Source organism: Sceloporus occidentalis, unplaced genomic scaffold (genome assembly GCF_023333645.1).
Source record: "Sceloporus occidentalis isolate IW3139 unplaced genomic scaffold, rSceOcc1.0.p SCAF_12, whole genome shotgun sequence".
In the NCBI taxonomy this organism is placed as follows: Eukaryota; Metazoa; Chordata; class Lepidosauria; order Squamata; family Phrynosomatidae; genus Sceloporus; species Sceloporus occidentalis.
Genome location: NW_028316992.1, coordinates 15,627,353 through 15,641,201, shown reverse-complemented (window position 1 = coordinate 15,641,201; position 13,849 = coordinate 15,627,353). Strand labels below are relative to the sequence as shown.

The window sequence follows — 13,849 nt, the reverse complement described above, 5'->3', positions numbered from 1 at the left end:
GGTGAAGCCACTCCAGGTTTTGGGTAGCTTGAAACGATCTAAAACGATTCTGAGGACAAGGTTAATTCATCACCTTGCAGAGCTTCTTTAAAGCCTGGATTACGACCTGGATAAACTGCCCCACTGATATGGGTGCTGCCAGCCAGTACTGAGATCACCAATGAACAGGATCCCGTTATTTCTCCCCCAAAGTTAGCAGCAACCATAGAGAGGGAATTTACACTTGGGCTGCTGCACTGGATGGGATTAATCCTACCTTTCCCAATTTTCCTAATCAGTCCGAGAACATCCCTAGTGCATACTATCTATCCTGCAGAGCAAAATATTTGGATGGGGGGAATTGGGGAAAATAGCACAGGGAACCCCCCCCCCCCAATTGGTGCAGTGCCATTCCAAATTCATAGAATCATAGAACTGAGAGTTGGAAGAGACCACAAGGACCATCCAGTCCAACCCCTTGCCATGCAGGAAATTGATCACATGCTATTTCCATTACCCGATTTTAACTGTTTTTTAAAAAACTGTCATGTTTATTTTGGCTCTACATGTCAATACTGTCAAGGGATTATGAAAAGTTGGTTAGGCAAGTGGATTCTATATCAGCCATCTCTCCTCTGATGCTCGCCAAATGTGTTGCTCCCATCATGCTGACTGAGGTTGAGGGGAGATGTACACATTTGTAGAGCTTTATATTACGAAAGGTCGTTCTATTTGTTCAATTATTTTAGCCTCGACTAAACATGTTACAAATACTTGTGGAGTGGGACGCTATGGTGAATTCTTGAATTTAAGCCAAATTTTTATCAATGCAGGGTACTATACAGTAGTATGCAAAGAAATTGGATCAGTTACCCATGTAGACTTCTAGATCACAGCCTCATCTAGTTAACCAGAGATGAGCAATATAATTAGAAGGGCAAGTTTAGAGGTTTCCAGGGAATTCTTTTCTTCACGTAAAAGAATTTCGTTATGATATTCTTAGGCTAGTGACATTGGATTTCACCCTCAGTGTTTAACCTTGCTCTTCATGACAGTATCCAAAGTATCACAGGGATCCATGTGAATTTTCTTTCCACAGCAGGGTTTTAATAAGGGTCATCAGCTTGTAAAAACGATAAAGTACATGAAAACTCAAAATTCTGGCAATGGCGAAGGAAGGTCATGGTGGACTGCAATGAATGATAAAGATATGACATAAGAAGCAAACAGCCTGAGAGAAACTGAGCCAGAATGCACTGAAGCACAAGCAAAAATACACTTGCACACTACCAACAAAAAAAAAAAGCAAACATTTGTACAAATTAAGCCTCTTTATGTCATAGTCAGGGTTAATCAGTTTTGTTTCTTGAAATGAGAAGCAGATGAACCTCTGCACCAAAAACAAAAGAAACAAAATATACATAGATCAGCAATGTGACTGGCAAACACATCTGCAATGAAAAGGGATGGAAGGCTTTGTGGTACACCCGGTTGGCTGCTTAGCATAGCATATCATGGGTAGAAAAACACTTTTTTGAAACCAAAGTCAGGAATTAGCGGCAATGGCGGGAAACCATGTCATCACACAGCAATCAGCTTGCCTGTTATGCACTCTTCAAGCATAATAACAAGAGCATTAGTCAGAAGGATAACAAATGCAAAGAAGAGTAAATGGAGCAGAGTGGATAAAGCTTGGAGAGCGGCCCCTATGCAGCCAACACATGCAGGTCCCTAAGGAAGACACACCTTCCTCACCCAAGGAAGGCAATTTGCATTTCATGGGTTCCTCCTCAGCTATGTTTATGCTTTCCCCATTGCGAGTCACTTGATCTTCAAGAATGGACTCCTGCTGGGCCTCCCTGAAGCCTTCTGCTTGTTGCAAAGGCTCAGCAGGACCACTCATTTCCTCACATCCCTCACCAAGGGGAACAGCAGGTTTGGGTTCCTCGGGCAATGAAGCTTTAGCTGTTTCTTCTTCTTCTTCCTCTTCCTCTTCTTTGGGGGAGCAGGAGGGAGGGGAAAGGATGGAAAAATGAAGCAACAACTTCAAGACTAACAGACAATACAAGGTGCAGACATGTCAACCAAGTTGCCCATATACAACATTTTCAGCTCAGAATGTAATTTACCTACTTCTCTTACCTTAGCTATTATCCTCATACAGCATTTTTTAAAAAGCATATATAATTGCTACGGTGAGCAAAGGCTTTTTCTTTCTGTCTTAAAAACTGTGGTTCAGTTCAGGTGACACCCAGTCACTAAAGGGTTTGTCACACAAGGCACTTACTGCTGCTCAAACATTGCCCAAGTGTTACCCAAATGTTTCAGAAGCGTCGGAGGTGGGATCATCCATCGCGCTTCTGAAACGTCATACAGGCTTCTTGCTTTCCTTCCGTCACAGAAGTGTTCGTGGGGAAGCCTTGGAAAAGCCATTTTTATTAACGGGATCTTTTGTTAATAAAAATGGCTTTTTGGAGGCTTCCCCACGAATGCTTCCACGACAGAAGGAAAGTGGGAAGCCTCTATGACGTTTCAGAAGCGCAAAGGATAATCCCACCTCTGGTGCTTCTGAAACATTTGCGTAACACTTCAGCAACGTTTGGGCAACAGTAAGAGCCCCATATGATAAACTCCTAAAACAGGGGTGGAAATAATTATACCCCCAAATGTTGTTGGATTACAGCATCCAGTATTCATGACTATTGGTTATGCTTGTCAGCACTACTGGGAATTGCAGTCCACCAACATTTGGAAGACCATACCTGTTCCATCCCTACATTAAACCATTATTTGTTGAGTGGGAAATACCTGTTGACTCACACATTTCTCCCACTTTCCATCAGTGCCACACCTAGAATGGCACAAAGATAGCTATCTCTAACCATAAATAGCTTTAGAAACAGAGACTGAAACCAGTTTGTAACACTGGTTTCATTCTTTCATTTAGATGGTATCTATGGTTAGCAAGAACTGTGGCCATAAAGGTTCAGACATAACACTGAACCATGCTTAATGTTAACCAGGAAAGGAAGGGGGGGGGGGGAAGAGTACATGAACCCAAGGCGGAAGAAAAAACCTGGAATCCCACAAGGCACTCCCAAGTGCCAAACTATGTTTTCACACAGCACAATGCCTTAACCACACACAGGTTTTCATATAAGATATATAAATAAATCACATTTTTGCAAGAAATAGGGAGCTGAAAATGTTTTATAGTTCCCAAAGTGGAAACAGTTGCAGAAGACATTTGGGCTAAATTACCTATGGAAATGGGAATGTATGGTGATGACAGATGGTTTTGAAAAAAGATGTGTTAGTATTATAATAAAATGCATTACAGTTTGAATTATCGCATTGTCATAGACATAGAACTGGCTTTGAAAATTCTCTGGAATGGATCAGAATGTGGCCACAACTATCTTAACCTAAAAGAGGTAACATTTTATTATTATTATCTACTGGCACTGGCTGCCTAATGGGCCCTAAGTACCTATGGAGGGCAAGTATTTTTTAGCTGTGATGTCTAACATAACTTCTTCATTGCTGGGTCAGTTACAATAAAAAATTAAGGCCGGTCTTTCAGAGAGAACCAATGTGATATAGTGGTTTGAGCATTGGACTCTGGAGACCAGGGTTCAAATCCTTGCTCAGCCATGGAAGCACACAAACACAACTTTCCAAGACTTTTACAGGAATTGAAATAGTTATGTTATTTCTGGTTTAGCTGATTGTCTCTGATGATATTTTACTGTGGTTGTTCATGGCCAGGATCCAGTGGTATACTTCTGCTAGATCCTGTTACTTCTTCCAGAATTAACCACTCACCCTGCATCTCTGAACAAGAGGGCTAGGAAATTTTGGGAGTATGTTTTGGTGTCTTAGAAGGTCATAGAATGAGGGAGTGATGAAAAAAGTCCCAGTTTCATTGCTAATGAACATGAAAGTAACACATAATTGGATCTTGTCCATCTTTTGTTGCCTTCTTCTTTTATACTGCTTTTAAGCCATCTTGTGGGTCTGGAGGATTAAAATTAAATAGGATAAATAAAAGGTTCCCCAGGATATCCCTACTGAAAATGAACAAACAAGGCACACCACCCTTGTGATGCAGCAGCAAGTACAAAGAAATGTAAACAGATGTCTGGAACACACTCTGTGTTTGGCACAGTGAGCAGCAATATGAGCAATTCTGGCTCTCTGTAGAGACTAACTATAAGAACATTAGAGTTCAGTTTAGAGACTGCACATGTCACAGCGCAGCTTAACACTTGCCTTTCTGTTCAGTAATATACCATAAATCTGTTTAAACCACATACTATGGGGGCAATAAATGAAGGGATGTGTTTTTAATGCTTTTTTTGTAACTATAATAGGATAGGAACTGCCCAAAAGAAAGCAAATACGACTGGTACAGGCTCATAATATAGACTTATAGAGTTGGAAGACACCACAACGGCCATCCAGTCCAACCTTCTGTTCAGAAAACGCAAACCTACTCTTTCTTTCCCCCTGAAAAATAATCCATGCTATTCAAAGGTTAGAGTCAGACTGAACAGACCTACACATCACATATTTATCATGAAACTTCCCCTTTTCTGAGAACATCTCCATGGACCCGGTGAAGCTTCATGTTGTGAAAAGAGATCTAAATGCAGACATGTCCTCTCCACTGAAGTGTGCAGTGGTAGCCTTTCCAAAGGGTCAAGCTCTGCCTACAGTGTATGGAGGACCTTGCCCACTGAGCAGTTTATGAGATCAGGGCACATATGCTTATGCAGCATGCTAGCACAGATATAGAATGGAATGCTATTAATACTACTAGAAATGACAAATGTGACATACTATACACATAAATCTTTATGATACTGGCTTAATAATCTTGGCTTGTTTATAACATATGATTTGAACAAACCATCAACTGTAAAATTCGGGGTTTGTAGAAAAACACAGTTTGTTCCTACAAATGGGAATCTTTTCATTTCCTACCCTTGAACATGAAAGGGAGGACGGACCATACAAACACAGGCATGTAACAACAATCTGTGATTTGTTCGCTGTTGTGTCCAAACAGAAACCACTATGTACCACTGTGGATAAGGTTTAGAATATTATCTTGCGAACTCTTTGCTTCAACAGGTGTTGTTCAATCAAATGGAAACTTTTTCATTCCAAGTTTCATTTTCACTACTCCTTATTTACAGCATATTGTTTTTTCCTGTCAAAAATTCTTCAAATACATAGCATAAATAGTTTTAGTTATTTAAAAAATAATATTCTAGTACACAAATACAGCTGAAACAAAAAAAAATCATCTCAAAAATCAGTTCAAATTTTATATAGCTGAATTAACTCACTGTCAAGAGAAAAATGTATTCCTTTGGGACCAATCTCCAAAAGGTAAGTTAATGCTAAATCAAGGCTGGTATAACTAGTGCTCCTTACAGTCATCTCAGTTAGTTCAGTTTCAACATCTCTGGTCACAATAATAAAAAGACATATGGAATAGTGAGGAGATTTTTTGCTTAACCTCGTAATTGACCAAACCTTAGCATTTGGCACAGGCCAGGGTCCAAACAATTGCATAACTAGTTCCATAGTGCACCCCTCCCTGCACATCATGAGCATGAGGGAGACTTTCAAAGGTGATTTGTAATGTGACAAGGAGGCATATTATCCAAGAAAGAGAATGATAAAAATCCCACCAATGTTTTGACAAAAATTCCACTAGGCAATGCCTTGATATTTCTTTGTATCCCTAATATGGGCAATAACTTCACTGGAATAGAAACAACAGTGCTCAGCATGGAAATCAGTGTAAAAATATGTCCAATACAGAATGGAAATTTTTGAGTGTCTGGCTGGCTTCAGGAGCCATCTCATGTACAATAAAATGAGGCACACATTTAATATATTGGGAGAAAAATGCACTTCTAAGAAGGCACCATAATGACTGTGTTAGTTACAGATCCAACCAGTGCTAATTCTGAACAACATTTAGCCAAAGGCATAAGATATTTCTAATGCATCTTCTCACAAAATTGATATGCTATACACCAATAACACTTGTTGTATTTCAGGTATATTATGTTCATCAGATATTTTACACTGGTCACAATACTGACTCTCTGACAAAGTAAATTGTGCTTTTTTAAATTTATAATTATTTCTGACAGGTTATAGTACTGTTGTTGCAATCAGTGCTATACCAGGATTAAAAATGTGTATTCTTTAATTTTAATTTTAGTCCTTTAAACACAAGACAAATACACCTTTGTTTTAGCCTCAGAGATGAACTGTTTCCTGACTCATAACATGGTATGAAGAAGGACAGGATCCAAAATCTCAATTTTCTCTTTAACATAAAGAGAAAAACACAACAGCAACAAACATAGAATTGCCAAGTCTTCTGAGGCTTAGTGAGCAGAATCTGACAGTTAAATGTTGATATTTAACAAATTCGGGTGGAATCTAGTAGCATCAGGTAGGTCAGCGGGAGTGCTTCATACTCTAGGACATAAGCTTTGTAGTCAGGGCTTTATGGCGCAAATAACAAAGTTCCTATGCAAAGCAGAAAATGCCCATCCTTCTTGATTTTGATTTCTCACTTATGTTTTTCCTCCCCCAGAAACCTGGAGAAGGAAGCTAAACCTCCAAGACATGGCAACCCTGGACATAAAATGATGAAATGAATGTGTGACGGGGTGGAGGAGAAGAGGAAGAGAGGGACCATGCTTTGTTCACCTTCATGCCTTAACAAGATCTCTGCACTCAGGGCTGTGGCACAGGGATGTGTACTAGCTTCATTCCATTCAGAGCTGAATAAAGGATGCTCATAATACTCCTCATCTGAATTGTAGGGCTCATCATCAGGCACAGACACTGAAATGGAGGGGGTGAGGAATTTATACCTCTGCCCCATGGCAGATGGCTCCTGCCCTGAGCTACTGCGAAGAGGTCCCACCTCATCCTCCGCTCCTTCATCTACAGATAGACAGAGACAGGAAGAAACTACAGGGAGAATTTGGAAGACAGACAGACAGACAGACAGACAGACAGACAGACTTTACAACACAGGATGGAAACATGCAGGTACGTACTAGACACTGATGCAACACTATGGGATGGAAGAAACCAGTGATGCCAAGCTCAATGTAATCTTGCATACATTCAGTGCATTGTGAAGTTTAATGCATCTATTATTATTTTTCCCACAATGCCTGTGGAAGAGTATAGAAATCTTATCCACTGATGCAAATGAACTCAACGTCCATAATAACAGTGTTATTGTAAGGACGGAATTGATAAAGGACATGAAATGAATGTTCTAGAGGTTGGATCCAAGGTCTGTCTTCTGCCCTGAAAATTTCCTTCCTCTGCTGACTATTGAGATATTCTCCACACAGTCCATCCCACTCAGTACAGTAGCATATTGAGAAGAGTGGAAGGGCTGCAAGGAGAGGAAGGAAGGTGCTAGCTTCTTCTAGACCAGTTCTTGATGCCTGAATATGGATCCAAATCAAGGGCAAAATTTACCACAGTATGTCCCACAAAGACATAGTGAAGTAACATAAAATCAGAACAGAACACAAAATTTGTCAGGAGGAAACAAATAATTTCACCAGTTTCTTTTTCAACAATCATTTTCGTGCATCTCAGAAATGGTTTTTAATCAATTTTTGGAAACCTCTACTTCTGTAAATGAGCAAAAATATACTCTAATCCACAAAGAATGACAAAATTATTGTTAGGTGGACAGAATCTCTTTGTAACCTAAAGTAACAAACAGCAATGCTGATTCTTTCTCGCTGAAATCTTCCTACCTACCACTTATATTTAAAGCTAAGAGAGAATGTGGCTACCTGTTTTGACATACAAATTTACTGGATAAGTGAGGTCTAATTTTTGCACAAAAGGCATGCTTTGGGCACATTTCTATCCAATTCTGGTTCAGCCTCCATGACTCATACACCCTTTTTGATGCAAAGAGTAGACTACCACTCACTGCTTTATATGTGAGCAGCCAGACACAGACAGCGACAGTAAATGTAACTGCACCTGTCACATCTAGTTTATGCCTCAGGAGTGTCTTCTTTTAGAGTTTTCCTTGGAATCAGGGCTGGACCACTTTCTATTAATGGTGGGTTGCTTACTAAAGGCACTCCATATAGGGACTTTTCCAACATGCCTCTGAAATCCTGGACTCCTATGGCCCAAGATGTGTCTCAGCCACTGACCAAAAAGAGAGTATAAACATACTGACATGCCTTGATTCTCTGTTTTCAAAAACAAATATGCATCAGCAAAGTACCAAGTTCTTTCTTGTTCTTTGCCAAAGTAAACCCTGGGCTTGAAGGATTATTCTTTACCGGATTCTTTATTGCAGGGCAAAATCATGGAGATGGTGACTCCAAACATGCTTATGCATCAATATTTACTATGAATCAGAGCCCTGGGCCAATGTCAGCTGCAAGAAGAAAGATAAAGATACATGACTACTTAAGCAGCTTAGTAAACAAGATGCATTAGCTAAGGAGTGACAACCCACCCTCAAATGTCTCTGAAGCTTGCCTTTCCCTATACAGAATTTCAACAATGTGTACATCATTTATATTCTATTCATGAGGACACAGAAAGCCACATATCCTATTTCAAGGTACCATAACTGAGGGTTAAGCAATGAGAGGGAATGAGTCAGCCAATGAAAGCTGCTGTGACCTTATTGCTTTCAATCCAGAGAATGGGAATCTTACTTTCTGGACTCCCAGAATAGCCATCTTGGTTGGAAGATTGGGAGCTGTAGTTAACAACAACAACAACAACTTGCACTTCCATAAGTTAAAATTAGAGGATGAATTTCTTCATCCTGTAGCCCCTCCATGCCCCCTAAAAACCCTAAAATTGCACCCAGAAGAAGAATCATAGATACTGGCATAACCACAAGAACCAAACTGAATTTAGGCCAAGGCTTCCAAGGTGCTTCATAAGCGTGCACGTGCGCATGTACACACACACACACACACACACACACACACACACTAATTCCTAGGCTCCATCCCTCCACAAGAGGTAACAAGCAATCCAGTTTCCTTCATATGCAAAGGTCTCATCACAGAATTTATCAGTGAAGTAGTTTAAGGAACACTTTATGACCTAAGGTTGCTGTGCCATGTCTGGCAGGATCATATACATCCAAATGAAATAGTCTTTCTTTTAAATTATTTGGAATAGCCACAGGATGGATTAGCCTAAAAAAAGAGCAAAATAATTGCATATGTTTGGAATACTAATGTGTAGTACCACATTTACTTTATAATGTGATCCTAGTTCCATGCAAAAATTTCAGGTCATAGACTGTCATTTGCTAAAACATTTATTCTTTAAGTGTCTTTATATTTCCCTCATCGGATGCAATTCTTGAGGGATGAAAGTTACAGTAATATCTTTAATTTTTATTTTAAAAAGCCTTTTAACCAAAAATATAAACTTTTCACAATTTTTCTGTCTACTGCAGCAGTTTACTCCTCAGTTTAAAAAACAAAAAGAATGTGAAATATGAGCATCCTCTTCCTCGATAGTTCTACTGAAATAAGGCCTTTTGACATGGATTCATTCTGTCTTGGCACTGCCATACTAAGGTTAGCCATCTAGCTAGCAGATAAATGTTTTTACACAAAAAATTATTTCATTTTAGCTGCAGGATTATCTCTTGAAAGTGATAAAATAATGCTTTCTCAATCAGCATTCATTATTTTAAATTGCTTAGCTCTCATCAATCATTGGTTTCCAAAGCTCAAAGACATATATTAACAGATGAAATTCTATGAATTCCAGGCCCTTCCCTATTGTCTTTCGCATTTGTATTCTTAGTTTTATTCATACAGCTGGGCACTCTTCTGGCTTGCTCTCACATAATGTTTAGCAGACAAAGAGATAAGTAGTCTTTACAAGGCAGCATCCACCCGCTTTGCCCAGCAATTTTTGATGAAATAGGATCAGACATTGCTCAGGAATACCTCCACACCCTGAAACATGAAATCCCGCTACTCTATTTTCAATATGCAAAACAGTTCTAACAGAGCCAAATTAGGTATCTTACCTCCCAAGGCAGTCCAAACAGACCCACTCATTCTGTTATGTAGGTGAAGCAAGTTATCAAAATAGATCAATGAAGCCTGGAACAGGAAAGCCTTCTTTCCTCTGAAACAGGTTTGATTCACAAACCTCTCTCTGTCTCCTCTCGCTCTTTCTCATTTGTGTTTGCTGCATGGTTGGCCACATCCACCTTTGTCATGTCTACTACACAGTGATTTTCACCACAGGATGACGGAAAGAAATCACCCTCCAATTCTACGCTAAGCAACCTGCTGGTAAGATTACCACCATAAAAATGCTGTGGATGGACTGTAAGTTGTCCAAGGTTCCCCTCCTGCACCCATCAATCACGCCCATCCAAATTCTAAGCTGAAGAAAAGGTTTTGCTGAATATTTTTTTATAAAAAGGGGAAAGGTCTTCAAATTATTCAATGACTGGGATGAAGAGACAGATGGCATGTTTATCAGATTTGTACATGACAATAAATAAGGAGGAGTGCCCTACAGGATCAAAATATCCTAGTATATACTCTAATTTACACTTAGGTACCACACTAGTAAATACACTAGTGTATACCCAATTTACACTTAGGCACAAAAAAATGAAATGCACAGACATAAGATGGGGGACATCTGGCTTGACAACAATACATGTGAAAGGGGTCTAGGAGTCCTCGTAGATCACAAGCTGAACATGAGTGAACGTGTGATACCAGGAAAGGACCTTCTGCTTCCAGGACAGAACCCACCGGACCCTAAAAACTTGCCCACAGACACCCCCCTTCCTGCAGGGAACAGTCCTGTCTGCTGCTTGGCATCCTGAGCTCTCTAATTGAAAGGGAGGCCAGAATAATGCTTGACTCAAGCCAGGGATTTTGTCAGGGCAAAATGCAAAAAGACACTATCTACAGCCAAAAAGAAAGAGATGCCTCAATAGATAACAGTAGTCATCTATTAGTAGTTAAGGAGAGACAATAAATAAAAGTAAAAGGTGAAATAAATAGGATTAGACTCCCTAAATACAATTGTTCAGCAATGTGTGCACAAAGACAAAGAGAACTACTATAATAATTGGATATGCTTTGATAGAGATTTCCTGCATGGCAGGGGGGTTGGACTGGATGGCCCTTGTGGTCTCTTCCAACTCTATTATTCTATGATTCTAATAATGCAGAGAAAAAGAAGAGGACAACAAAAAAGGAAAAACAAGAGACCTTTTCCACAAGACCTGAGAATTGAAAAGGAAATTTAAACCCAAAGTGGGCTTGTTCTATGACCATTAGGGGAATACAGATCAAGTAGAAATAAAAAAGGCAGTGAAAACAATGCACTGAAGAACTGTATAAATAAGATGGAAGGATGACAAATTCATTTGAGGAGGAATCATTTGAAGATGAACCTACAATTTTAGAAAGTAAAGTGGAAACTGTATAACTAGGGCACTTGGGAGAAATAAATCAGCAGGAACAGGTAATATACCAATAGAGCTGCTTCACCCTACAGAGATGGAAACTACTTTAGTTCTAACTAAAATCTGTGAACACACATAGAAAACAAAACAGGGGCTCACAGATAGGAAATACCCAATCTACATTCCAATCCCCAAGAAAGGGGACATCAGGGATTGCAGTAATCACAGGACCACTGCATTAATCTCTCATGCAAGTGAAGTGATGCCCATAATTCTATAATAAAGAGTTTTACCATTTATGGAGTGAAAAAGGTCATGTTTGTTTATTTATTTATTTATTGCATTGGTATGCTGCTTTTCTCCCAGAAGGGACCCAAGGTGGCTCCAAGCTGGGTTCAGGAAATGAAGAGGCATTAGGGATCATGTTGCAAAGATATATTGGCTAATGGAGCACACCAAAGAATTTCAGAAGATAATCAATATGTGCTTCATACACTATAGCAAAGCCACTGATTATGTAGATTATGAAAAATTTTGAATCATTCTTTTAAAAATACATGTGTCGCAATATTTGATTATCCTGATGTGTTGCCTATACTTAGGACAGGAGGGTACTGTCAGGACAGTACAGAAAAATAGACAGGTTTCGAGTTGACAAGGGAATCAGGCAAGTCTGCATTTTATCATATACACCCCCTCTGTTTAACATGTATGTTCAGCGTATCATACATAAAGCAGGATTAGACTCTGATGAAGGAGGCATGAAAACTGGAGGAAGGAACATCAACAATTGAAGATAAACAGATGACACCACACTACTAGCAGAAAATGGCCAAGTCTTGGAAGGATGAGTAAAGAAAGTCAAAGAAGAAAGTGCAAAGTCAGATTTACAGTTGAACATGAAGAAAACAAAAATAATGACTACAGATATGCTTTACATAACTTTAAAGTAGATGATGAAGACATTGAAATACTTCCAAGATGTCTTGGCTTAGTCATTAATCACAATGGAGACTGTATTTAAAAACCAGAAGAAGAAGACGAGGACTTGGAAGAGCAGCTATGGAAGAATTAGACAAGATCCTGAAGCATAAATATAAATATATATAGTTGAGTACTGAAGTTAGGACTCTTCACACCATTGTATTTTCCACTTATATGTACAGTTGTAAAAGCTGGACAGTGAAGAAAGCTGATAGAAAGAAAATAAACTAATTTGAAATGTGGTGCTGGAGAAGAGGGCAGAAGATATTGTGGACAGTCAAAAAGACAAACAAATGGGTCTGAACTCTCACAAGAAGCCAAAATGACTAAACTGTGACCGACTTACTTTGGATATATCATAAGAAGACATGTCATATTAGGAAATATAATAATACTTAAGTAGAAGGTAGTAGGAAAAGAGGAATTTTGGATGGAGAGACTGAATCAAACAAGCCACAGCCCTGGGTCTGCAAGACCTGAGCAGGGCCATTGATGGCAGGATGACTTGGAGGTCTCTTATTCATGGGGTCACCATAAGTCAAAATTGTGTTGGTTGCAGTTAACAACAATTACAACTCGCTGCTTCTAGTTTATTTTAGTTTCTTTTAAAAACACACACATCTAGAACAGTAAGAAAATGCCCCTTTAGAAGTACTTCTAAAGTTACTTCTAACTTTATATTAAACATATTCCTAGCTAATTTGGTATAAGATTTTAGGCTAGCTCTCTCTGGCTCTGATGTCTTCAAAGATACTGGTTTTGAGAATTACTAAATTTTGGCTGGATTGCTCCAATGGCTTTCTTATTGAACTACTGCTTCCCTCCCAAGAAATAGTAAGTCAAATTGCTCTATTGTAAAGAGAGCAAACATTAATAAGTGTGTGTGTGGGGGGGGGGGGGGGGCATTGATCATGTTGGCATGTTGGCATGCCAACATTATGGCTTTAGAGTTCTGCCCAAACAATGACATTTGGTTGATTTTTATAAATACAGTTTTCTCTACTATACAAATTTTTTAAAAAGCAGAAATACAATGCTGAAATTGCCAGTAGGAGCATTGGGAACAACTTGATCTACTGAGTCACAGTGACCTAGAGATGTTTCATCTCTTTGAAATGCTAATACACAGAAAAACATGCTGGTAGTTAAATAAATTAAAGCATGAAAGCCTTAAAATTCCTGAAAATCAACCCACTAAAATTTTATAGATAACTGAAACCAATGAGGGGGAAAAACAACAGCAGTAAAGTTAATGACTAGTATCTAGATTTGATTTTATGCTGGCATCTGAAATTTTAATCCCAGTCCCAAACAAGAATGCCTGTTATGTAGAAAGTTAAGATTGTCCTAAGAGAGAAGTGCAGTCAAATTAACCTTTAAATG

At 39.1% G+C, this 13,849-nt stretch overlaps 1 protein-coding gene across 14 annotated transcripts in view; it reads right to left on the bottom strand.

The window, feature by feature from the left end:
* MAP2 (microtubule associated protein 2) overlaps nt 1–13,849 on the bottom strand; it is a 110,335-nt gene that overhangs the window by 54,359 nt on the left and 42,127 nt on the right. For 4 of the 14 annotated variants that reach the window (XM_089477814.1, XM_089477805.1, XM_089477806.1 and 1 more), the window contains one exon: nt 1,726–1,974. The exons of 9 other annotated variants lie outside the window; for them this stretch is intronic. In XM_089477814.1, the coding sequence (XP_089333940.1) occupies nt 1,726–1,974 (249 nt within the window). The remainder of the gene's footprint in view (nt 1–1,725; nt 1,975–13,849) is intronic. One more of the 14 variants, XM_089477808.1, reaches the window with a different exon arrangement.